Source organism: Hippocampus guttulatus, chromosome 15, assembly GCF_054856545.1.
Source record: "Hippocampus guttulatus isolate MCC_2025c chromosome 15, RoL_Hgut_1.0, whole genome shotgun sequence".
In the NCBI taxonomy this organism is placed as follows: Eukaryota; Metazoa; Chordata; class Actinopteri; order Syngnathiformes; family Syngnathidae; genus Hippocampus; species Hippocampus guttulatus.
This window is the reverse complement of record NC_141275.1, coordinates 14,160,427-14,183,557: the sequence shown is the minus strand read 5'-3', so window position 1 is coordinate 14,183,557 and position 23,131 is coordinate 14,160,427. Positions and strand designations below refer to the sequence as shown.

The 23,131-nt window shown below is 46.1% G+C and overlaps 1 protein-coding gene across 1 annotated transcript in view; it reads left to right on the top strand.

Annotated features, from left to right (window-relative positions):
- Positions 1-23,131, top strand: part of fstl4 (follistatin-like 4) — a 70,716-nt gene that overhangs the window by 4,695 nt on the left and 42,890 nt on the right. The window contains exons 2-3 of the mRNA XM_086131283.1: positions 3,458-3,594; positions 6,551-6,584. Of these exons, the coding sequence (XP_085987409.1) occupies positions 3,469-3,594; positions 6,551-6,584 (160 nt within the window). The 5' untranslated portion in view covers positions 3,458-3,468. The remainder of the gene's footprint in view (positions 1-3,457; positions 3,595-6,550; positions 6,585-23,131) is intronic.

The following is a 23,131-nucleotide window of genomic DNA, read 5'->3' as shown; positions in this document are numbered from 1 at the left end:
GACACAAAATACTAAAAATGCTAACGTGAGCAGCGGTAAGGGTAGTTAGCATCATCGTATGTAACTCGCCTCACCTACCGTTGGTAGTCGAAATAAGATAAATAAGCTAAATTTCTGACAGGTAGCATACTCACGAAGGGATGATGAGAAAAGATGGAGAAACCATGCTAAATGCGAAGCTAAGCTAACGTTCACACGGCTAGCTAGTAACCGGAATCTAAAATGAATGAACTTCCATTATGGTGTACGTCAAGAGAAGTGGCCGAGAAGGTATAGCGAGAGGCGTTGTGTTGACACGACATAGATCCGGACGGTCTTTTTTTCCAAGGATCGATTTCCGATTTTCACCATTTCTGTTGTCAAAGTACTAGCACCGCCATTGCTTTAAAGTATGTTCAATTTCGACTTCCTGTTTTGCGACTCTCAGCCAAAGCTGATGTCGACTGTCTTATGTTGAGAAAAAAAAAAAGACTTCTGTCATACATTCGAGTCACTAATCAATGATGACGATTGCTACGTTAGCTTCCTGCGCTCACCACTGCCAGTTGGTGGTACAGTACAGGCCCTCCAGAGACCCCGCTAGCTACCGCAGTCTTTATCCCTCCTAGGGGAATCCTGGATTTAGCCCTCCTCATGATGTTCCCTTGACCGAGTCCCCCTGAGGAAAGCCAACTTCTCCGACTTACACGTCCCACTGAGTCGCGAAAATTTCGGCGAAGAGCAGTCAAGCGTGAGTCGATGAGGCGTGGAAAAACAAAACGGTGCAACTCGGGAGCTACTTATTCTTCTCCGAAGAAGAGACGGACTGTGCTTTTTTTTTCTTTTTTTTTTCCCGGTCGAGATGCTTTAAGCTGCATCTGCTATGACGGCGGCGGCACAAAGGGTCAGGCGATAATGAATTCTCAGGCAGACCAATAAGAAAATGCCGCTTTGCTAAGCTAGACCTGAACTGCGAACTTTTGTATTCCGCGTGGGTGGCGGAGCATGAGTCAAACAAATAATTATGTTCGCTGCGTCACACCCCCCCCCCCCCCCCCCCCCCCATGTATTTCAATGACTCGGTGTTGCTTTATGTTTTCTTGTTGTGTTTTGTTTTTTGGGGGCTTCTTGAGAGCCTTAACATGCTGGGGAAGTCACCGATTTTCGTGTTGATTCTAGGTTTCTCGTTTACGACCTACTCTGAAAGTTACTCTGTCGTAGCGAACCCTGGAAAGTTAATAAAAGTTAGCCCCTAATGGCAGTTTCACCGATAAGCAATCATAACAGGACAAAAAAAAAAGTCTCAGAGATCCGTGCCCGGCATTGAACGGGAAGTCGACATAAGAAAATAATCATTATTGACACCCCCCCCCCCCCCCCCCCGCCCCCTGCACACTTTTAGGTTTATTTAGCGAAACATGTACTGTATAAAAAAAATACTGTCGCTTTTCTGCACCAAACTCCTTGAAAGGGTAAAACCGTGAAAATTAGCCTGATATTGACCAGATCAAAGGAAAATCACGATCTCGAAAATCTCTTCCGGCAGCCACTGTCAGTGCTTTAAACTGACACGCCGTCAACTTTCTGCCCGTCCTCCAGGGGCGGACGTGCCACGCCGGCGCTTCCATTACATCGAGTGACAGTTTAGAACCTTATCTTTCCACCCGGGGAAAAAAAACAAAACTCCAGTGCTCATGTGCGACAAGGGCAAGATAAGCAGGAGTATAGAACATATGATACCAAGGCTGACGCTGACCTGTCACTTATTTTGCGTTATTCCCCCCCCCCCCCCCTTCCACTGCCAAAAGCTCAAGATGAATCCAGGGGGCTGATATGAGATGAGTGCAAGGCTGTCACATCGAAGTCAAAGTGTTTAAACTCCATTCTCCTCTGTGTCTCCATTTCCTGTCAGGAAGGTGAATTGGCGCAGCTTCGAGGTTACAGTACTTTTTTTGGCACCACTTTCTTGTTTCTAACTTAATGTACTTAACAACATTATTAAACCACTGAAATCATATACAGTGGCAGCCATCGAGCACCTTTGATTTGAGCTGGTGCATCAGGTTTGTAGAGTCACTTCTTACCAGGCGGAAAATTGTTGCGCAATTGGGGATTTTTTTTTTTCAAAATAAAGCAAAATTTTGTGGGTCTTTTCTTGATAGACGTGCATACCAAACTTCATGTTAAAGTAAAACGGGCTTTGCGGGCTCCCAACTGATGTCATCGTTTCTTTAGAACTAGCGTGAGTTTTGTAACGCTCGCAAGTGTTCAGTCGCGGCTGAACAAGACCACACGTGCAGTGAGCAACGAGCTGTTCATGCGTGTGTGCGCGCGGCCTTCCGTGCGCTCCCTGTAAAACCTTTGCAGGGGAGCGAATGAATATTTTACAATGACCCCAAAAAAAAGATGTCAGCACTAACACTGGAATAAGCTGAGACATCTTAAAGGAATATCAAATATATTCCCATGTGATTGATTTATTTTTAATCTTACTCCTCGTTGAAGGTAAACAATCCCAAAAAGAAGAAAATCAATATTTTTGAAGTTTTGATGTCCATGCCTTGGGCTAGTAAAATTTCATCATTGACTTTCTGCGTTCAAATGAATTCTGAAGTGGCGTGCGTGCGCGAGCGCCTCACGCGTGTGCCGACAGTGATTGGCAGATCTCATTTGCCACTTCATTTTCAAGAGTGAGCGAGCGCCCGTCAGCCTGGTGGCGAATTACGGCTGCCGAACGGCATCGCCGGCAGTTCCTGGAAAGAGGGAGTCGGTCACTTCCTGTTCCCGTCTTGGAAGTCTCTTGATTAGTACTCATTTCGCCATTTCTTGGATGATTGCAATTTTGTGGGATTGGTGCTGAGCCAACGGGAAAGGTGGCCCCAAACTGACGAGTGATCAAAATGAGCCTAGAATGGCTGCTTCAAATCAAATTGGCTGTTAGAGCATTTTTTGGTCTTTTTTTTTTGTCTATTGCTGACACACCTGCCTATCGAATTTCCTTTTGCCAAGTGAAACTGGCTGCGGAGGCTGGATTCTTTCAAGGACCACTGGAAATTGCCAACATGAGCCTCAATTAAAAAAAGATTTTCTCTATACTTTTGGGGAATGCCCCCCCCCCCCCCGCCCCCCGCAGGTGGTCTACTTATGATTTACATGCCTACGCACTTTCATGTTGTTAAATCAAACTGGCTGAATTAAAAAAGTATCGCAATAGCGCCGTTACAAACCAAAAAGGTCGACTTTTGTGTTTCGGGCATGCCTTGTTGAGACTTTTTTTTGTGGGTCTCCTTATGACTGACACGCTGACCAAATTTCATGCTGCAAAATGAAACGGACTTTGAAGACTGAATGTGAAAAGCTGCGATACTCGGGTTGGAGTGTTTGCAGGTTCGATTCCATTCATTTTCATCGCCGCAGAAATTGCCTAAATTCCGCGCAGAAAGCAAGAGACTAATGGAAGTCTTCTCCATTCTCACAGGGAAGCCGCCCATGGGCCGCCTTGCTGTTTGGTTTCCGGTTCTGGCCGCCCTGTTCGGGTGCGGCTGGGCCGGAGGGCACCGGAGAGACGCGGATGCAGCGAGCATCCCGCCGACTTCTTTGGAAACGCCGTCCACGGTAAATAACAACTCATGAACTTTTTCTGTGCGTAAATCTCGGGCCTTGTTGGATCTTTCTCGCCTTTCAGCTTATTTGGGGCATTTTCGGCCACGCACAACGTGAATTCTTTTTCTGTGGTATAAATATATCCATGATTTTTTTTCGTTATCGTGCGCAGTACTGAAACGGGAGCCTTTGCTCACGACCGTGATTATCTTTAACGCAGACTTTACGGCAGGTCGTTCTGTAAACTTGCCGTAACTCTGCGGCTAACACATAAAAGCGAAGGTGAGGCGCGAGAACCGACTCGGTTGTCTCCCAAGGATTTCTGACGTCGGGCAATGTTTGTCGTCGGCGCTCGCAGCAAAGCAAAGCAAAGCGCCGTTTTATGAGCGTGAAATGCGCCGGGCCCCCTTTTAATCAAGGCGCTTCGACCTCTGCAGCACCTTGATTATGCTTAATAACTCGCAGGTTTAACACCGCGTTGATCTGGCGGAAGGTTTTATGGGAATTGCGAGAGTCCGCGTGACAGCACTGGATGACGCCGGACTGTCTTTCCCGTTTCTCATGGCGGCCGGTCTAATAAAGGGACGAATCGGTGTCGCCGCAGAGCTATTTTTGTCGGTTTTCCAGCCATATGTTGGCGCACTATTTTCTTGTTCACGGGGAATGAAGTCAAGATGATCGAGTGTTGCATTTTTGTTTCTGCAGGAGCTGAAAACGGTTCCGTCTGCCCAAAAAAAAAAGGGGCTGCAGATTCCTCAAATTTATTGATCTAAATTATAGACCACCGTGTTTCTCCTAAATCTTTTTTTTTGTTGTTGTTGTAATTGTTTTAACCATAGCTGAAACTGCCCCCCCCCCAAAAAAAATCTATATTCCGTTAAATGCAACCATGTTCTGGACCATTTGTTGGTCGTCTACTTTTTTGGTTTGTGTACAATGACGTACAGCAGCGGTGTCAAACTCACATTATAATTACCGTTTCCCTCGGAGGGCCGTGATGACTGAAACTACCTGAAGAAGTCAAGAATAACGTTTTATTCAACTACTGTTTATGTAACTGTAATGAGGGGTTTGGTCACAAGAAAATTCTCACAATATATCAACAATTTATTACATATGAAAAGTTGAAATGTTGGTACACAATTTAGCAAGTATCATGGAAGGTGTCATATCTTTGATTTGCTTTCGCGGGCCACGTAAAATGATGTGGCGGGCCACATCTGGCCCCCGGGCTTTGAGTTTGACACCTGTGACGTACAGTCTTAGAAGTCCAAAATCTGCAAAGTTAAAAGTTTGGGGGTTTTGCGTGACCCAACTAAAATTTAAAAAGAAAGAAAAAAAAAGCTCAAAGATTGTTTGTAAGGTAATCCAATACTTTGGCCCGACTTTTCTGAAAGATGCGATATGTTTCCCTGGGCTATAATTCAATTGAACAGGCCGGCCGTAACCCCGGTTCGGGCTCCTCTTCACACCTCTCGCGCGTTTATTCCGAGCTAACCGTCGAGCCTCGCTTGATGAGCTCTCACCTGGAGCGAAATTGAGGCCAGCGCAGCGTTGCCCTTCGGGCGATTGCCGTGTTAAAATGGCGTGGCGGTGTCGGGTGAGGAAATGGCAGGAGGAGCGGGCTCCGTTCAAGCGGCCGGTCCAGATGCAGCGGTTCTCCTTTTCGGAGGGTCCGACCTCATCGCTGCTTATTTCGCATCCCGGCTTTTAATTTTCACGCGGTGCACCCAAGTGCACTTTGCACTTGCTTGCGAATGTGACCCGCTATCTACTTAAACACTCACTTACTTCGAATTTGACCATGAGCAGCTAAAGCTTAGCACGGATGATACAAGTGGTTTTCTTAAAAAAATAAAATAAATTAAAAACCTTACTTGCTATAGCAACTGAGAGTCCTCTCAAGCCAAACTGCAAAACCCAGAAGTAGAAACCTATCCACATAAGACCATTCATGGCTCACCCGCACATCGCCGCCATCTTGCGGCGCTATAAAAGTCAGTTAACGGACACTTGCCCGTCCGTGTCCAAATTCGGTTGATGCGCTCCACGGAGGAAACGAGAGGAGGAGCCTTCGAGGGGCCCAGCTTGCGACGGGTCTTTCAGAGGACGCAACCTACAAACCCCGGTTTCATGCGTTCGGCCATCTTGGGAATTGGACTTGGCCCAATGTTGCACGGTAGAATCAGGCAAACGTACAATCATAGCCTGTGCTCTAAATTGTCATAATTGGCAGTAAACGTAGATCACGACGAAAGGACCAAAATGGATCGTCAGCCCATTTTATTTCTCAGTGGCTCAAGCGTTAAATTGGTTCTTTCACGGATCGCCCGACCAACCACTTTTTCCATCGGATCTTCCAACCATCAATCTCAATCTAAAAATGACGGGCAAATGTTATTGGACAGCTTGTGTAAATCCAGAAAGGAAGAAGCATATTTTTGGTGGGTAATTCTCCCGCGTCGCGCATTGATCTGTTGATGCTTGTGGAGATATTTGCACTCAACGCCGCTTCTCCTTTGGCTCCGTTTGGCTGAGCTCATTAGGAAGCCCGTCGGAGCCCAGACGAATTAGATAAGAGCGGGGCCCTGACGTTTGGAGTAAACGCCATCGGGGGACCCGCGACGGGATGGAGATGGATTCGCTCGGTGAAAATAGTCCATGATTGATTGATTCTCTTTTGGCAAAGCAGACAGAGCGCCGTTCATTTATCTGCACTTTTTGGAACTCCGGTTTGAAACGCGGGGAAGGGGGGCGGGGTTTGCCCGTGTGGCCAGCGGTCCAATTAAGAGCGAGCAAAGTGAATCTTGGATGCGGTCATTGTCTTCCTGCCTGCCCACCTCCTGGCTCCGTCATACTTTTTTTTCAGGGGGGTATTAACCGTCTTTGTAATCACAACCCTGGTGTGTGTGTGTGCGTGTGTGCGTGTGTGTGTGTGTGTGTGCGTGTGCGTGCGCTCTGTTTGCAGGAGCGGCTCGAGGCGGCCGAGAGCATCGATCAATGTGAGTACACGCGCCGTGTTTGAATCAAACAGCGGCTTTGCAGCCGGCAACACGGAGCGCCCCGAATTATTTTGCTTCATCTCACTTGCGGCGCAACATTCGCTTTGCCTTTTCATATTGCCGGCTGCAAATACGAAAACGACCTTAATCAACCGGAGCAGATGTTTTGATGAGCTGGAAAAAGTCCATATTTCTCACCTGAAAGTGTTGCAAGGTGAACTTCGGAACTGCTCGTCGGATCGACTTGCTTGTGATCGAGGAGAGAATTTGGAGAGTTTAGCGTTCGGTCAAATGATGTTTGTGGTTCTGCTTCGGTCGATCACCAAAAGTCCGTTTTTGTATTGAGGATTTGAAAAAAAACTGTCCAAAAAAATGTTGTGAGACATTGTATGACATCTCACAAAATTTCAGAACAAAATATTTTTTTCAGAGCCACTTTGCAAAGGCATTTAGTCAGATTTCAGACAAATGCTGTCATGACGTATTTTTTGGTGAGACATGTTGTATATTGCATGACTCCCGTTTGGGCGGTTTGGGGCCAATTTGCCGTATAGATCAGAAATTTCATGGCTGCCACATTTGATAGGGTTGCGGATTTGACCCATTTGACAGACTCTGGGCCAAGTATTTAACGCTAAGAGCCATTTAGTCGGATTTCAAACAGAAACTGTTACCACATAATCAGTGGGAAAAATCATGCAAAAACCTTTTGGATGAAATTCATCGACAATGATGTCTTAAGTCACAGGTTTCGAATTCTAGGCCGGGGGGCCAGATCTGTCCCGGCACATCATTTTACGTGGCCCTCCCCCGAAAGACAATCATGTGTGTCAACTTGCCTGATCCTTGCTTAAAATAAAATGTACCGAAATGTCAGATTGTCATGTGTAATAAATGACCTTGAGATTTTGCAATCATTTTGTTACCCCTGACAAGTAAGATACGATAATGAGATTCAACATCAGAACGGCCCTCCGAGGGAAGACGCAACTCAAAATGAGTTTGACACCCGTGTCTTAAGCCACTTAAGAAGATTCTCATGCAAAAACCGCAATGACACACTAAAATAGGCCATTTTGGGGTGACTAACATTTTGAACAGAGATTCTCATGAACATTTGCATCTCCTCTGTTGTACTCTTTTTTTTCCCCAGCACGTCTGCATCACATCCTGTTTTCTTTCCCTCTTCCCGTCAAACTCATCTGTCGACTTTTATTTGTCGAGTTCCGCCAGTCGCTCACTCGCTCGCGCTGTTCCTGACCCGTTGTTTGTTTTACCGCATTGAGAGCAAAGTTGCTGTTGTGTGCGTGCGGTTTATGAAAATAATAATTTTAGCCTCAGTGAGGGTGGGGGGGGGGCGCTTTTATTTTTTTCTCCTTTCCTCGGCGCTAATTGCCCTTGTTTTTCCCTCACAACAACACCTGCCTGTTAAGATTTTCCCGGACCAGCCGAGTCATACGAATCCCGACAGGAAACAGGTGTCTCTCTGACAGATGTCGACAGGCAGCAGCGTGTGAATTTATAACAAGCACGCACACACACACACACACACACACACACACACACACACACACACACACCACGATGACAATAAAAAGAATGCCCCGGAGGTGAAGCTCGGAGACGACAGTTTTGTGTCACCTCGCTCGCGTTACTTTTATTTTCCTGTGATTCACTTTTGGCATTTTCATCAACATCTCCGAAGATTTAATACCAGTCAGATGGAAAGCAATCTGGTCAGATTTTAGCGTGCACACTGAAAAGCATGATCGCGTCAAAGCCAAAAAAAAAAAAAAAAAAAAGATACGAAGCGGAGCTACGGTATTTTTGGATGCGCCAATCGTTTTCTGACGCCAGAATGATATAAACGTAACTGGTGCAGTATTGACAACGACGCCTTGTTGATTTAAAAAACAAATAACCTGGCCTAGCTAGCTTAACGCTAACATACAATCAGCATCAATGGTTGCGGCGTTCACTTCCCTTTTTATTTATTTTTGTGACTCGTGGGCTCATTTATTGTGAACACACCAAGCCGGCATTAAAGTTTGAAAGCCTCACTTGCCGAGTCAGCGTTATTATCTTTTGTAGAGGATGATTTTATTTGGGCGCAGCTCTCTCGTCGTGGCTTTCATTGGTTTTGGAATTTGCCGATTCCCCCCGCGGGACTAATTACCTCGCCGCCCGTTTGTATGCCGAGCCGCATCCCGCTGCCTCACTCGCGCCACTGCTGCTAACATTCTATGCATTTTCTGTGCAAGTTTGCAGCTTCGCGGCGCTTCGTATTCCCTTTTCCTCCTCCGACTTGTTTGCGTCACGTGACGCGGGTGGCATTCATCACGCCGGCCCGCTTTTTTGCAGGAAGCGGCGCTTTTCCGCCAGGCGGATATTGTGACATTTCAACACAAGTTGTTCTTTGGAAATGCCACCCGCTATGCTGCGCTTGCTGCGTATTCATCGTTCATAGTGCAAACTCTTATTCATCTAAGCACGGCGGGGCGGTTCGGGATACCCGCTTTGTGACCGTCACCGATTAATCGACTTGAGAAGCACCGTGGTCAAAGTCGACCGTTGTCATGGGGGAATTAGAAACTTAACAAGCAGATTCGTTCTGGATTCGGCTATTCACGAAGTTCCCCTCCCCAAGATGCAAAATTAAGTTAAAAAAGTGAATTGGGCTAGCCGCTAGTCCGCGGCGCTAGCCGCTAGTTCATGTTGTCAACGTTCTTTCTTGTCAACGTAAGGTGGGGAGCGGGCCTTGAACAAAGCTTCGTTTCACTTTTATGACGTTGATAAGGTCTCGCTATGTCAGGCTGATCTTTATGGTGGCTCGGTTTAATGAAATTACTCCTCCTCTTCGTCTTCTTGCTCCTCTTCCTCGGCGGGGAGATTTACGACACAGCCTCGCTCGACGTGTCCGAGCGCAGGCGGTGAAAATGAATTCTTCGAAAATATCAGGCAGGGCGGAAGAAGGGGGCAGTTTAGTAGCGGTCGCGAGACAAAGTAAGTCGACGTGAAGATTAGAAATCACATTTTTATTTTTATTTTTTTTCGCAAGTTACTTCCCCCTGCTCATTTTTATCTTTCTATTCAAAGGACCGTGACAGCCAGACATTCGAATGGCAGAAGTAGGTTCTCGTGTGTACTCCAACATTCAAAATAAGACGATTGTTTCAAAATAAGACATCTTACCCCAACATCGCAGTTTTGACTTGGCAGATGTTACGGCGCATATTTATTTTATTTTATTCTTTTCGCAATTGACTCCGGCTCCTCGTATTACAGCACCAGTTTCTTATTTCCCGCGTATTTAAAGGCTCCCGCCGTGAACCCAAACGCAAGCCCGTTTCCGATGACGACATTGCCGCCAGCTGTCACGCCCGACGCGAGCCATCTCTATTAGGCGCCTGGCCCGCATCCAGGCTGGCTCGCCACCTGTCTGGCACGCGCCGCGACAAACCCGACAGCTCATCAATTGAGGAATTAATTGTTGAGTCGCGACAACACTTATGAGGCGGAACTCCCACGAAGGATGTTGTCGCTGTATTCGAGACACGACGGCGTCAAAAGCCACGTTGATGATGAGTCATATTTGGGCTTTTTTTTTTTTGGGGCCCGGGTTCTATTTTTCGCACTTTGGAGCACATGCTGATTTTAAACTTGAGAAAAGATTTGCTTGCTTCGTATGAATCATGTATTGTGTGCGCTGTGATCTGTTGTTGAGATTAAAGCTGAGAATTTATGATTTTAAGAGGTAGTAAAGTTTGGATTTTTCTGGGGAAAAAATGGGATTCAATGATGCTGACGGCAGGGAAAAATAAGAGCGGGAAGTTGTCATTTTCAGCTATTTTACCAGCCAAGCAACAAAAATTACCTTATAAAGTCAGGATCGCACACGAAGGAAAAGTGTTCTACATATGACACGATTTTACAAGGAAACATTTTGGACGATAATGACAATCTTTACAGGAAAAACGTAATTTCAAGAGAATATCGTGAGAATGATACACTTTACAAAAACAGATTGATGTTTAACATGAAAAAAGTCCGAGCTTTCCAGTCCGGCATTTTTTTATTTATTTTTTTAGCCCCTTGGGGGCCACCGTAATTCTACTTGTCTATTGAGACAGAACGTTCGTGGTTTGAATACCGAAACTGCGGCGTCCGAAACATGCGTGTTGTTTTTATTGCTTCCAGCTTGTGTCGTTAAAGTTGAAAGCGAAACGTGATCGTTTTACCACACGAGTAAAAACCTGCCAGTTAAAGACATTCAGGCCATCTGCTTTTTTTTTGCCCTGCACACACACCCACACACACACACACACACACACCAATAAACAAACAAACAGCAGCAGCAGGTGGGGTGATTACCTTGTTATCAAAGTGGCGCTTGTTTCCCAGAGATAACAAGATCAATTAACCTGTTAGCAGCGGTCCAATAATTGCAGGTGCACACAGCTAGTTGCACGCATCGCATCCCGAGCAACTGGTTGCGCGGTTGCATGCGGGTGCATGCGCGCCCGACGATACATCGCGTCCAAATTTCGAAACATTTGCGAGCGCTTCGTAAGGTCTCGATACAAACCGAATTTTAGGAGAGGGGGCGGTTGAGGTGTTAACGAGCGGCAATACTTTCCTCTCAAATGAAGTGTTGCATTCTTATATCCTGATGTTTGAGTCAAAAAAAGATTTGAGTAAAATCGCCTCTTTTTTTCCATGAAATACGATCGTGGCTCAATTTTATTACAATTTTTCTTCTGAGAAAAATCTCACAACTTTATTCTGGTAAAATAGTGTTTTTCCTATCAAACGTATGACAATATTCTCTTGATGCCCACTCAAAAAAAAAAAAAAAAAAAAAAAAGTAACCATTTAAAATTGCTACATTTTTTTCGAACAAAAATACATTCACCAAATTTCACGGTCATTTCATAAAATTACAGTTTTCGTATAACTTTCAAATAAAGCAATCGATTTGAACTTATCCTCCCAATATTATTCCGCGTCTTGAAAAACCTCAGCGCAATTAAACGGACCTTCATGGGGGTGGACCCCCTCCCCCAAACAAACAGAATTTGGGATTTAACGAGCGCTCGCTTTCAAATTCAATCACTTCCACACCCACTCAATGTTCACGTGATTTTTTTTCCCCCCTTCCCTTTCATCAATTGACGATGCAAAGGCGCGTCAAAGACGTGACATATCCTCCGAGCGTCCGAGAATAACTTCACGGCAGCGTCGCATATACAAGAATCTATTTATAAAAGCGCGTGATCTGAGGAGCTGTTTTCAAATGCATGAAGATTAATTGAAAAAAAAAAAAAAGCTGCAGGTGCCGCTTCCTTCAGAAGGAGACGGCTGAATAATGTATTCTTCAATGTGTGGTAAATAACATCCAGATGGAGGCGGGCGGACTGTAATAAAAGCGGGTCAACAAAACTGGTCACACTTGGCAGTCGAGCTGTTTTGATGACTTCTAATGCGATGTAGAAAAAAAAAAGAAGAAAAACATTTGCATTTCACTTCTTTTTATTTTTGTTTTGTGCTGGTTGGATTTGTAATTATTCACTGGCTGGTTTGCCTCGAATTGAGGTTGACTGAATATGATTTGAACTCCAACCACTCGCTTTACAGGACCTGGCTGTTGTTTTTAATTACGGCAACACGTCTCATCGCTGTCCAAATCATGTCCAATCGCTAATCGCTAAAAAAAAAATATATATATATATATCGTAATCGTAAGCGACGGGATGTTTGATTTTTCGTTACCATTGGGGCCCAAGCGGCGGCCATCGCAGCAAAGACCCGCCATCTTAACGATTCCATTCAGGCCCGACGTGAAGGCGATCCGGAACGGCATTTGGTATTCAAACACAAATGGAGCAATTTGCGCAAATGGCAACGGCGTAATGGCGGCACCGCAGGCGCGACCCCCGAGGATCCTCCCGAGTCGGGGTTGGGTGTCATCAGTTAAGGACGTCAGCGTTGGGGGAAGACAGAGGGTAATGAAATTGCTACTTGCCGTACTAAGCAGTGGCAGTTAGGATGCGGCGGGAATCAGATTGGGGCTCGGGTGCTTATTTTGCCGCAGCGGAATGAGCTGTCTCTCCGCTGAAAAAAAACGATAATTCAGCTGTCATTCCCAGGAGGGTGGGATGGTGGCGGATAAGGGGGCCGACCAATTTGTGCCAAGGCGGAAAGAGTGCCAAGAGGTGAGAGGCGTCAGCGCCACTTTTGCCGACCGAAATGCAATACCAAAGGCACGTTTGTGCTGACAGTGGGTTAACAAACGTCGGTGAAAAACTCACTAAAACGCTGTTTTCTCACCATATAAATTCTTGAGAACTATACATTTATTGGTCTTCATTTTTCCATAGATGAGCATGGGCTATGCCTTGCCTTTTACCCTGTAAAATAACAATAATAAAAATAATACGCCTTTACCCCCTTGCGTATCATTCAATTGTGTCCTGTTCAAGGTACATGAGTAATGACAAAACTTGAGGTATCATACATTCGTAACCCCTAAGAGGCGACTTGTACGAGGCACGAAACACTAGAAGGTTCCATTAGGACGCCATAATGGCACCAGGCAGCTGATTGAATGGCACTCCACCGACGTTTATAGCCAGCTAGCTCCCCGTCTGATTGTCCGATCATTGTCTTTGTGGCAGTCATTCACGACGATTTCTTGCAGTGAAGAAAAAAAAAAAAAGAAAAGAATGCCACTCCCATTCAAGCGCGCCCTCCTACTCCACCCCGCTGAGACGCAGCGCTACGTAGCATACCAACTCTATTGACCGACGGAACGTAATGCGGGACAAGTGCCACGTCAAGGCTTTAGTTGTTAGCTTTTATGACCTGCGGCAGACAGGTTTTTTTTTCCCTGGCCTGTCTTGTCCTTAATGTGCGATTGACTCTTGATTTGTTTTTGACGTGCGATGCCGTAAAAGGGTAACGGCTACCACCGTTGCTTGTCGATGAGTCGTAAACACCAGCAATTACTTTGACACACCGTATTTCACTCGAGCCACGAATCATGTTTGTGTTGATTTGGGTTCAGCATTAGTTCGCTGAACACGATAACATTATGCTAACATGAAGCGAAACCTTCACAAACAAACAAACTATTTAAGAGATGTCTGTTCTAATGTTAACGTTATACTGACGCGAATCCCTAAACCATTTAAAAATATTTAATTGTTATATGAAACCTAAACTCAAAGTACCTGTTTTTGACTACAAAAAAAAAAATGCGTACGTCACGCTAACCCTAACATAAGACAAATTGTTAGCTCCTAAACTATGATGCTAATGTTGTGCTAATCCTAAAACCTGTTGTTAGTTCTTTAATCATAATGATAATGCAATGCTAGCCCCAATGCAAGACCTGCTGTTTGCTCTTGAACAAAACCCCCAAAAAAGATTAAGCGAAGAATGACCTCTAAACCTGTTAGCTTTTGAGCTAACATTGTGTAACACATCTGTTGTGTAGCAAAAAAAAAAAGTCAACATTATGCTAACCCTAACATGAGCCCTGTTAGCGCAGAATGTTAATGTTATGTTCGTCATAACCCCAGGGCTGTTATGTCACACTAAACATACCACCAACATAATACCTCTTGTCTCTTTAACCTAAAATGCAACAATTATGCCAACCCCAAACCAAACACTCGATTTCCTGCCTTAATGGTTCATCCTCCCTCCTTCTCTCTTCTCTCTCCTGTTTACGGTGCGAGCCATGAAATCATGCCGGTGAAAATGCACACTTTTATTTGCCCGAACGCCATAAACGATGTCTGCCCACGACCGAGAAGCTTAAAGTCCTTAATTACCATGCGCCCCCTCATCCTTCTGTGGGCCTATTAGGCAAAAAGCGCTTGGAGAAATGTAATTACATTCATGTATCATTAATAGTCCATCTCACTGTTATTTTGAGAGAGCGGAGGCTGGGTGGCTGAAATGATGGCGCATTATCTTTGGATGTAGTTGTAAATAGTTAATCTGGGCCCACAGGAGGCCCGCTGATATTCGCATTCAACGCACTTTGTCGCCCATTAATTCCCTTTCAAGTAAAAAAAAAAAAAATAACAACTTGTTTTTACCTTTAAAAAAAACTGCTCGCTATCTCCTTAACAAAAATGCTTACATTGAGCAAACTTTAACTCTAATCCCTAACCTTAACATATGACCCGTTAGCTCCTTTAACAACTTACTTATAGGTCAGGATGATCTTGACCAAAACCCGATCCTCAATGAAAAGAGTACTTTGATTAAAATTCTTCAGTTAAGATAAGCCTAATGTCATTTTTCCACTCTGAAACTGAACTGCTCACCACAACCTCAACCTTTTATTAGCTCCTCAAATCAAAACGTGAACGCGCACCCATCCGCGATTCCGTTCGTGGACGTCATCGATCTCAGACCGGACGACGTACTCGCCCCCTGACCCTACCGGTCGACTCCCCGAGGCACTTTTGAGACTTGGGTGAAGTTTAGAGCGATCGTGCCAGGCGGGAGATTCACAGCCAAAGAGCCTTCTGCCTCCCCGAGCGGCTGCCCAGAGGCTACTCGCGGCCTGCCGTGCTGCGGAGGATTACCTCTGAGCGAACCAGCTGCCTACTTTCTCTCCTTCGGTGTCGAGCACAGAGCCTTAAAGAGGGAGATGAAAGTGGAACTTTTTACTTTTTTTTTTTTTCTGGAGTAAGAGTTCTCATGCCGTCTATTGCCATGAATTACACTCAATTTGAACAAAATAAGACTCCCATTAATCACCCCAAAATTGCCCAAATTAAAATAGCGCTACCGTAAAGCTCCCAATGAGCACTTTAACAAAAAAAAGTACAATAAATGCATACAATTACTACAAACCACTCAAAAAGTAACATTGTTTCAAAAATAAGATCAAAAATTCCTCCCAAATCGCACGTTCACAAAAAACACAGCATTGTAAATCCTCTAAAAGCTGCGTCGATTTAGGAAACGAGTGACCATAAATCTCTCACCAATTGCACAGGTTAATATAAAACAACTATAAATATAAAACAACCGGCCCCCCCACGCACAGAATTGCAGTCGTCATATTTCAAAGACAACCGCGAATTCACCAAAAGGGTGCCCAATAAATCTTCCCCAAACTGCCTCGATCGAAATAAAACTCCCATAAATCCTCAGGAAAAAAAATTGACTGCCAGAAAATTGCCAGCTTCTTATACCGCAGAAGTTTATCAACACTGTTGTTGTCTGCCACCCTCCTTTTTTTTTTTTGTCTCAATATTTGCCGATGAAAGTTTCCGCATGTCTTTGTTGAAGACACCAAGTTGTCAACATTTTGGAAAAACAAGTTCATTGAAGACTCAATTGTCCGTTCCCCGCCCCCCCCCCCCCCCCAGCTTCACCGTGGAGTGTAAACCGCGCGTTCTCCCGTCAGTCCGTTCGCGTCTCGGCGGCGCGCCGGGACGAGCGCTAATATCTGGCGGTCTTTGTCGGATTTCGTTTGACTTGGCGAGCGATCACACCTGAGCTGATGTTGGTCTTGTTGTCGTCCCCCTTAGCTCGCTCTCTCTCGCAATGTCTCTCTCCGCCCTGCTCGCTCTCCGGAGGGGACGGCCGTTAGCTTGACAAGTGATATTTATAGCCGGGCTGCGCGTCGCCTAGCAAGCTGCCGGTGGGGGAGTACATCATTCCCCGATAAAGTTGTTTTGGAAAGCGCCGTCCAATCCCAAACATGCTAACTATGAACAATCGGAAATATTGGAAAAGGAGGGGCTAATTTTAGATTTTACAGGTCAAAGATAGCAAAGGGTGAGGGGGGGGGCTTTGATTTGCGAGAGCGACTGATTGCTTGGCTGCACGATGAGTCGCAATCACCAGGCTTGATTCAAGGTGAAGGATCATCAGTGAGGACGGTCCAGCCTCTAATCAATCAGCCGTCACAAACTCGCACGCTTTGTTCGTTGAAGCGCAGCACGGAAGTGCGGATCGGTCTTGATTGCAAAACAATCAATACGGACAATAGAAACCGCCTTGATTTTTTTTTTTCCCCACCATTAGCTTTCATTTCACGACTTTTCCGAACTGACGGGACCGCTGCGGTTGCTCATAAAATCGGCCGAGCCCAAAGCGATTAGTCGGTCTGCGGTGCTAAACATTTGTGCAAGAGTGATCATTGATGCGAGAGCAGCTCGTTGGCCTGCGTGTTTGACTTGAGATTTCTCGGCCCTGTTGTGGGTGTCCACCATCTTGATTCTAATTTTTGCCGCTCAATACGTCGGGCGTTTTCCCTGAGACGTAAACACTTTTCCGTCTTTGGTCGATTTCATACATTGTGTTTAAGCACCGGCGGCGATCTGCTTGCTCCGCATTAACTATTGCCGGATCACGTGAGCAGATAAAGTCCCCCCCCCCCCCTCCCTAGTAGGGACGACTCCATTAGAATGCAGACCAAATCACCCAGCGGCGTCTTTTACGGCGTGTAAACGGCGCTACTTTACGGTGTAATTAACTTCTAAAGGAGCCGTGTGCAATCTCGGAGCCCTTTGGGAAGGTCCCGTTATTGGAGGGATGAAAGGCTAAAGGGGCGGGGGGAGGGGGGGGGGGGTTGGTGGCTGGTAGGGCGACGCCTTTGGGCAAGCGTCGGACAAGGACACTTTTTAATATTCCCCACTCTCACGAAATGAGGAGGATGACGCAAGCCGCCCCCCCCTCCTCACCCCCGCAACGTCTTTCACGATTGTCTGATGTTTATGAAAACAGACACGTTAGAATAATCGCCGTCAGTGTCACGAGAACTGGTCGGTTAATTGGTGAGCAAATGATCTTTGTTTGCGGTTAAACAGCGAATCGTCTTTGACGTCTGCAGAAGCGCGGACATTCGTCTCATAAAAGACTTCATTGTGTCAAAATTTGCTGTCAACGCAGTCGGTAATACATTTTCTCGAGAGGGTGCGCCGTCTTTGTCACGTTGAACGCAGGCTTTACAAAAAAAAAAAAAAACGGGTTCATTGCAGAATACATGACGGGGCAAGAAGCGCAAAAGCGGGCGTTCGGTTGATTGACGACGGAATGATGTTTGACGTACGCTTACGAAAACGCGTTTGCGGTCACTGGCGATCGACATTGAAGCAGACGCAAACTCTGGTATCGAACGATACGTTAAAAACGGTCTTTGATGTTGATCGACACGCGTTTGTGCCTTTTCGTAAAAATCAAACACACGCTAGTTACGTTCTTGGCCGACAAAGAACTTTTAGTCGTCGGTGAATCAATTTTCCTTTCTTAAACCTCAACGACGAGTCAACCAATTAAAAAAAAAAAAATGCGTCAGGTTCATTGAAGGCTAAACTGTGATAAATGTGATCGTTGTGAAATTGCTGACTGGATTGTCGCTGCCGTTCCTGCGAATCGAAATCGTAATGATCACGGATTGTTCATGGAACCCAAAAAGACGCCACTTTTCCTGGGATTCCATCCAGTTTTTGTTTTTTTCTCGTTTGAGTTGAAGGGCAGTTGCCAATGCGGCGCGGTGAAAGTGACAAACCACCTCCACCTTTCACGTGCGACTCGGCCCGCGTCCACATCGTTCAACGCCAAAGTTGCGGGGGCCAGATTGCTGCTTTTTAGGGTGTGTAAAAAGAAGATTGAGCGGGTCTCGCTTGGCGAAAAGAGAAATGAGCCCCCCATCGAGCTCCGCCGGGGGGAGGTGGGAAGAAAAAAAAAAAGTCTGGAGGGCGAATACGCGGGCTTTTATCACTTATTATACGGCTGAGCGCATCCTATATTGTTCGGGGACTCCTCGCAACCATCCATCTCCCGCATCGGAGGCAGCTGTGCGGATCAGGGAAAGCGGCATCAGCATGTAATGTCACCGGCATCGGCCGCGACACTTACAATTTAAAGGGTACAGTGCAGCGGTTCTCCACGTGCACTTTTTTTTTGGACACGACAGCATTTTAGCTTGCGTGTGACAAAGTGCTCTGCAGGAGACAAAGACAAAACTTCAGTCTCAATTCGACGTTGGGCAAAATGTTTGCAACTATTACGTTGAGCAGATGGCAGGATGGGACGAGACTTTCCAGCGCATTCTGGAGGCGATCTGCACGACAGACAAAAGGTCTTAAACTGCCGCTACTGCTTACGCGTAGCTGGATCAATCAGAATCCGGCTCTTGACATTTCTGTTTTAGTAAGAACCGCCGCAGCGTAATGATGAAGATGAGTCGAGCGTGTGCCGTTACTAATGATGTGGAGATAAGCCGTCATGTGACGGCGAGTCACTTGATAACTCCCTGGAAGCTGCGTGGGCCCACCAAGAGCCTGCCGGCCAAACAAACGATGCCGTTGCCGGGCGGGTTGGAGGTGACGCGTGTGCATTCGCGTCCGCAGTTGATTGATTGCCCCAATTACACGTAAGTTCCCGTGAAGCGGCGGCGTAGGCGTGCTGATAAAATACGCGTACGAAGCAAGCCATCTGTAATAATCACAATATAAATAAAGTTGTGTGCTTTAAATCTGACATGACTTAATGATCTTTGCGCACTCTTCTTTTCATCCATAATTGACTTCCATAATCACTGCGCGGCCATTAAATATGAGTGGGTGCGTGCCGTTGCTAGGTAGACGAACATGCGAGGATGTAGAACAGCTTACGGCGGATGTAAAAAAATAAAAAATACCACACACGTCGTTTAAAAGATTTTTGTGATTTGGAAAAAATTATGGCCAAGAAAAATCTTTTCTACACTTTCCACCATTGTGAGCTGCAACCTGTGCAAATCAACTGAAAAAAAATTGGTGACATTTTGGAAATGGTGTCCAAAAGGAGGACCTTGAAATGTCTGACCATCTTAAAAATAAAAAATAAAATAAATAAATCTTAAATGATTGTGGGGAGGGGGGGGGGGGTCCCTCTCATGAATTCCATCTCTTAATTTCTTAATCAAAAGGAACGTCGGGCTCAGCATTCTTGCTGGCAGTCGTGTCCATTAATCAATTTGAGGCCATTAGCGATAACGCAATGGAGCCATTGAGCACCCGTTGCCATTGTGGCGCTGCTACTGCCGTTCCCTAATTAACGTCCCTATCTCCTGGCTGCCGTGTTCACACGGAGTTAAGGGCGAGCCAAGGCCACCCGAACTCCATAAAAATGCAAATCTCAGCAATGTAAAATCCCGCCGCAAAGCTGGACGTGATTAAATGTACTATTTGTGTTGCTGTGTGAAGAGGAGCTGGGGGGGAAGTTGGACCACAAATGTGTCCCGTTCATAGGGCCAGTGGAACGTCAAGGGTGCGTTCTCGGCAAATTCTCCCAGTGAATGGAATCAAACGGTGGCCTTACGAAAGCGCCTCTTGGACTTTAGACTATCTGCTGCTTGCACATTCCCGACACTCTAAAAGTTCAGCCAAAGTTTTTCAAATTCTATCTTGCATCGATCTAGCATTTCAGAGGAAAGCGAGGTTCCTCTTTGGGTAGCGGGCTGCCATTTCAGCGGGTAACCATGGCAACCGTCCCGGGCGATGGACACATCATCCGCAACGCTCCTTTTTTTTTTTTTATACCTCAGGGGGTAACGGAGCTAACGCTGGTGGATGGCTAACGGCCTGATGCAAAGTTTATGACGGCGGCGGATGTCGTCGCGTCGGCACGTCGTCGAAATAAAAACGATGGTGCACTTTGGCTAACCCCGATTCTTCCTGAATGATTTATGACTCCGTGGGGGGGCGCTGCGGTCGGTCGGCGCTTTTAGTGGCCACCGGCGAGGCCTCGTGGGGACTCATCGTATCATCGCCGCCCCCCCCCCCCCTCCACCCCAGACAGCTTGGCACATTGCACGGTTCTCATTTTCTTCAACAATTTGCAGCTGACAAGTCGCAACAGTCAAAATATACATATATAAGCTTGACCCGCAACGCTAGGTGGCTATGCGTTAGCATTCATGATGCCGATAATTGCATCGGTTAAGGAATGTTAAAGTTTTAACGTAACCTTAACGTATGACACGTTGTCGGAAGAGGGGGGGAAAAAAAGTAAAATAAATCTGATTCATGTCATAAAACAAAACAAAAAACAAAATCATCCAAGAAATACAAAGAAACAAACACATATGTCTTCCTAAAGTCGACGTAAGCGTCATAACAAAAATTCGCTAGCCGGATCACAAAGTAACTTTGTAACAATCGTTGTTGCTCGCGTATTATGCTAACTAAGCCTTTGGAAGCTATTTGTCGAATATTCTGCCGATATCGCCCGTGGCTTGAAATAGTTTAGTAAGTATTGAGCGTTGCCAAAACAACAACAAAAGAGTCGCCGTCCTTTTTTATTGTCCTCATTTCATTTGCGACCAAGCGAGCAGAAGTTTTTCTTTGGCGGTGTACAAAAATATTAACCCAGCCCCCCCAGGCCCCCCCATGTAAGAAAGTCATTCAATGGAAGGTAAAATGCCGAGCTGTCCTGTTTAAGTCGGAACAAACGGCGGGAGCAAGTAGACATTCACACCTAGCATCCATTAAGCGCATCAATTTTACATCCGCAGCTGCCCTTTTTATGTGTGTGTGTGTGTGTGTGTGTGTGTGTGTCTATTCATGCGTGCGTTAAGTACAAACTCATTTTCTCCATGACGCTCCTTCATGAGATATTTACATTGGGCATCTATTATGGATAATGATGTGATTGAAGTTGAGCGTTCCTCTGGTGGCCCCAGTCTGAACCCACCTGGACCACCTTTTTTCTTTTCTTTCTTTTTCTTTTCTTATATCTGTGGATTATGACCCGGTTGCCATCTTTATTTCCATTGTGCAAAATGGCAGTTGCGATGGCTGATTGGCGAGAGGAACCATGGCAGTAATAACATGACACAGGCATTGCAGGATCAATTGTCCCGTGGATTTATTTTATTTTATTTTATTTATTTTTTGTCATAATGGATTCTTTTGAGCAGTTTGGTTGACGTCTATTGTGTAAGGCGCTGGTTACTATGCAAAAACGGTGGGAGGAGCCATGGCATTCTTTACGATATGAGTTTTGTTCAATCATAAATGTTCAACCTTTAGCAGCATTCACTTTTTGACGAGTTTGAGTTGGGGGGGGGGGGGGGGGGGGGTTTCGGGACTATGGATTATTTCAAGTACAGTGGGGGTTTTTTTTCTCTCCATTACCCATTTCTATCGTTCAGGGCGGCGGATTTCACGTCGGCTGTGCCATTTCCGCGGCAAACGAGCTCTTGAATTGCGCCCATCAAAAGCGGATGTCCGTCCCAAAATCTGCACGGGGGCCCCGAGGCTTGTTGTCAGCCTGCGGCTCTTGCGACATCCCTCACTTTTTGCAGCGCATCCAAGCCCGGCCCGTTGTTGCTTCGTGTCCCCCCCCCCCCACACACACACGTGCATGTGTGCACAAACAATGACCGCTCAGTGATGGTCCCTCAGAAGCTCCCATCATCACTCTTTTAGTCTCGCTGACTCTCTGCCCACAGTGGTGACTTGTCACTTGACGTTTCCCTTGACGAATTTCGGTCCCAGCACGTCCCTGGTCGTGCCCCCCCCCCCCCCTTTTTCCACCTTCTAACCCGTGTTTTCTTGACCTCCTCGTGAGGCCTCCCCTCGCGTTCTCCTGCCACCCTATTTCCGCTCGGCATCATCCATCTTCCCTCCCCCTTGCCTGACACACGCATGCACACGCAAAAAATAAATCAATTATTTAAAAAAAATATTAAAAAGGCAGCTATTGAATAAATGAAAGCCGCATGTAAAACAGAAGGCGAGCCATCTCATCAAGTGAGCCGCCGGGATGTTGACAGGTGGAAGCCGGCACTCCCTAAAGTGTGTGTGTGTTTGTGAGTGTGTGTATGAGTGTGTGTGTGTGTGTGTGTTTGCCCATGTGTGGGTGTCCACATGTGCCTGCGTGAGCGAGTAAGTCTCAGTGTTTGAGTGAGTGTGTGTGTGCGTGTGTGCGTGCACGCGGATATGATAGAGATATGATGAGAGGAATCCAAAAAGACCAAAACGTGTACCCGTGTCTGTTTCGTGCGCTAACTGGGATGCGACTCGCCATTTAAAGTCGCCGAGCGCCGTCACTTGAATGGGAGGCGAGCGGGGACGCTACTGAATTATTCAGGCGGTCTAATTCCGGCCTGTTTTCTCTCTCTCTCTCGTATTGATGCTGTCAGGTGCGGGATGAGGATGGACGGGGTCTTGGAGGCAGGAAGGGGAGGGCAGGGGGAGGGTTACTGATCGGATGAATCGCTTCCTGTGTGACTGGAATGTCGCACTTCGTTTGTGATTCATTTCTGCTGAAAAGGGGAAGGTTATAATGTTTCCCCACAGGAAAGTTTTTTAATGACCCTCTTAATTGTCACACTAATGCAAAAAAACTACTTCTTTTTGTTTGTTGCTGCCCGCAGTCTCCTCTTGGATAAAATTGTAATTTGTAGAAAACCCACAGGCTGACAACGCTTGGTGACTTTAATCGCTGCTGAATTAATATACGCCATGGTCTCCACATTAGTCGGACACTCGCCCTTATTTTCCCTCGCTGCCCATTGTCTCCTATCC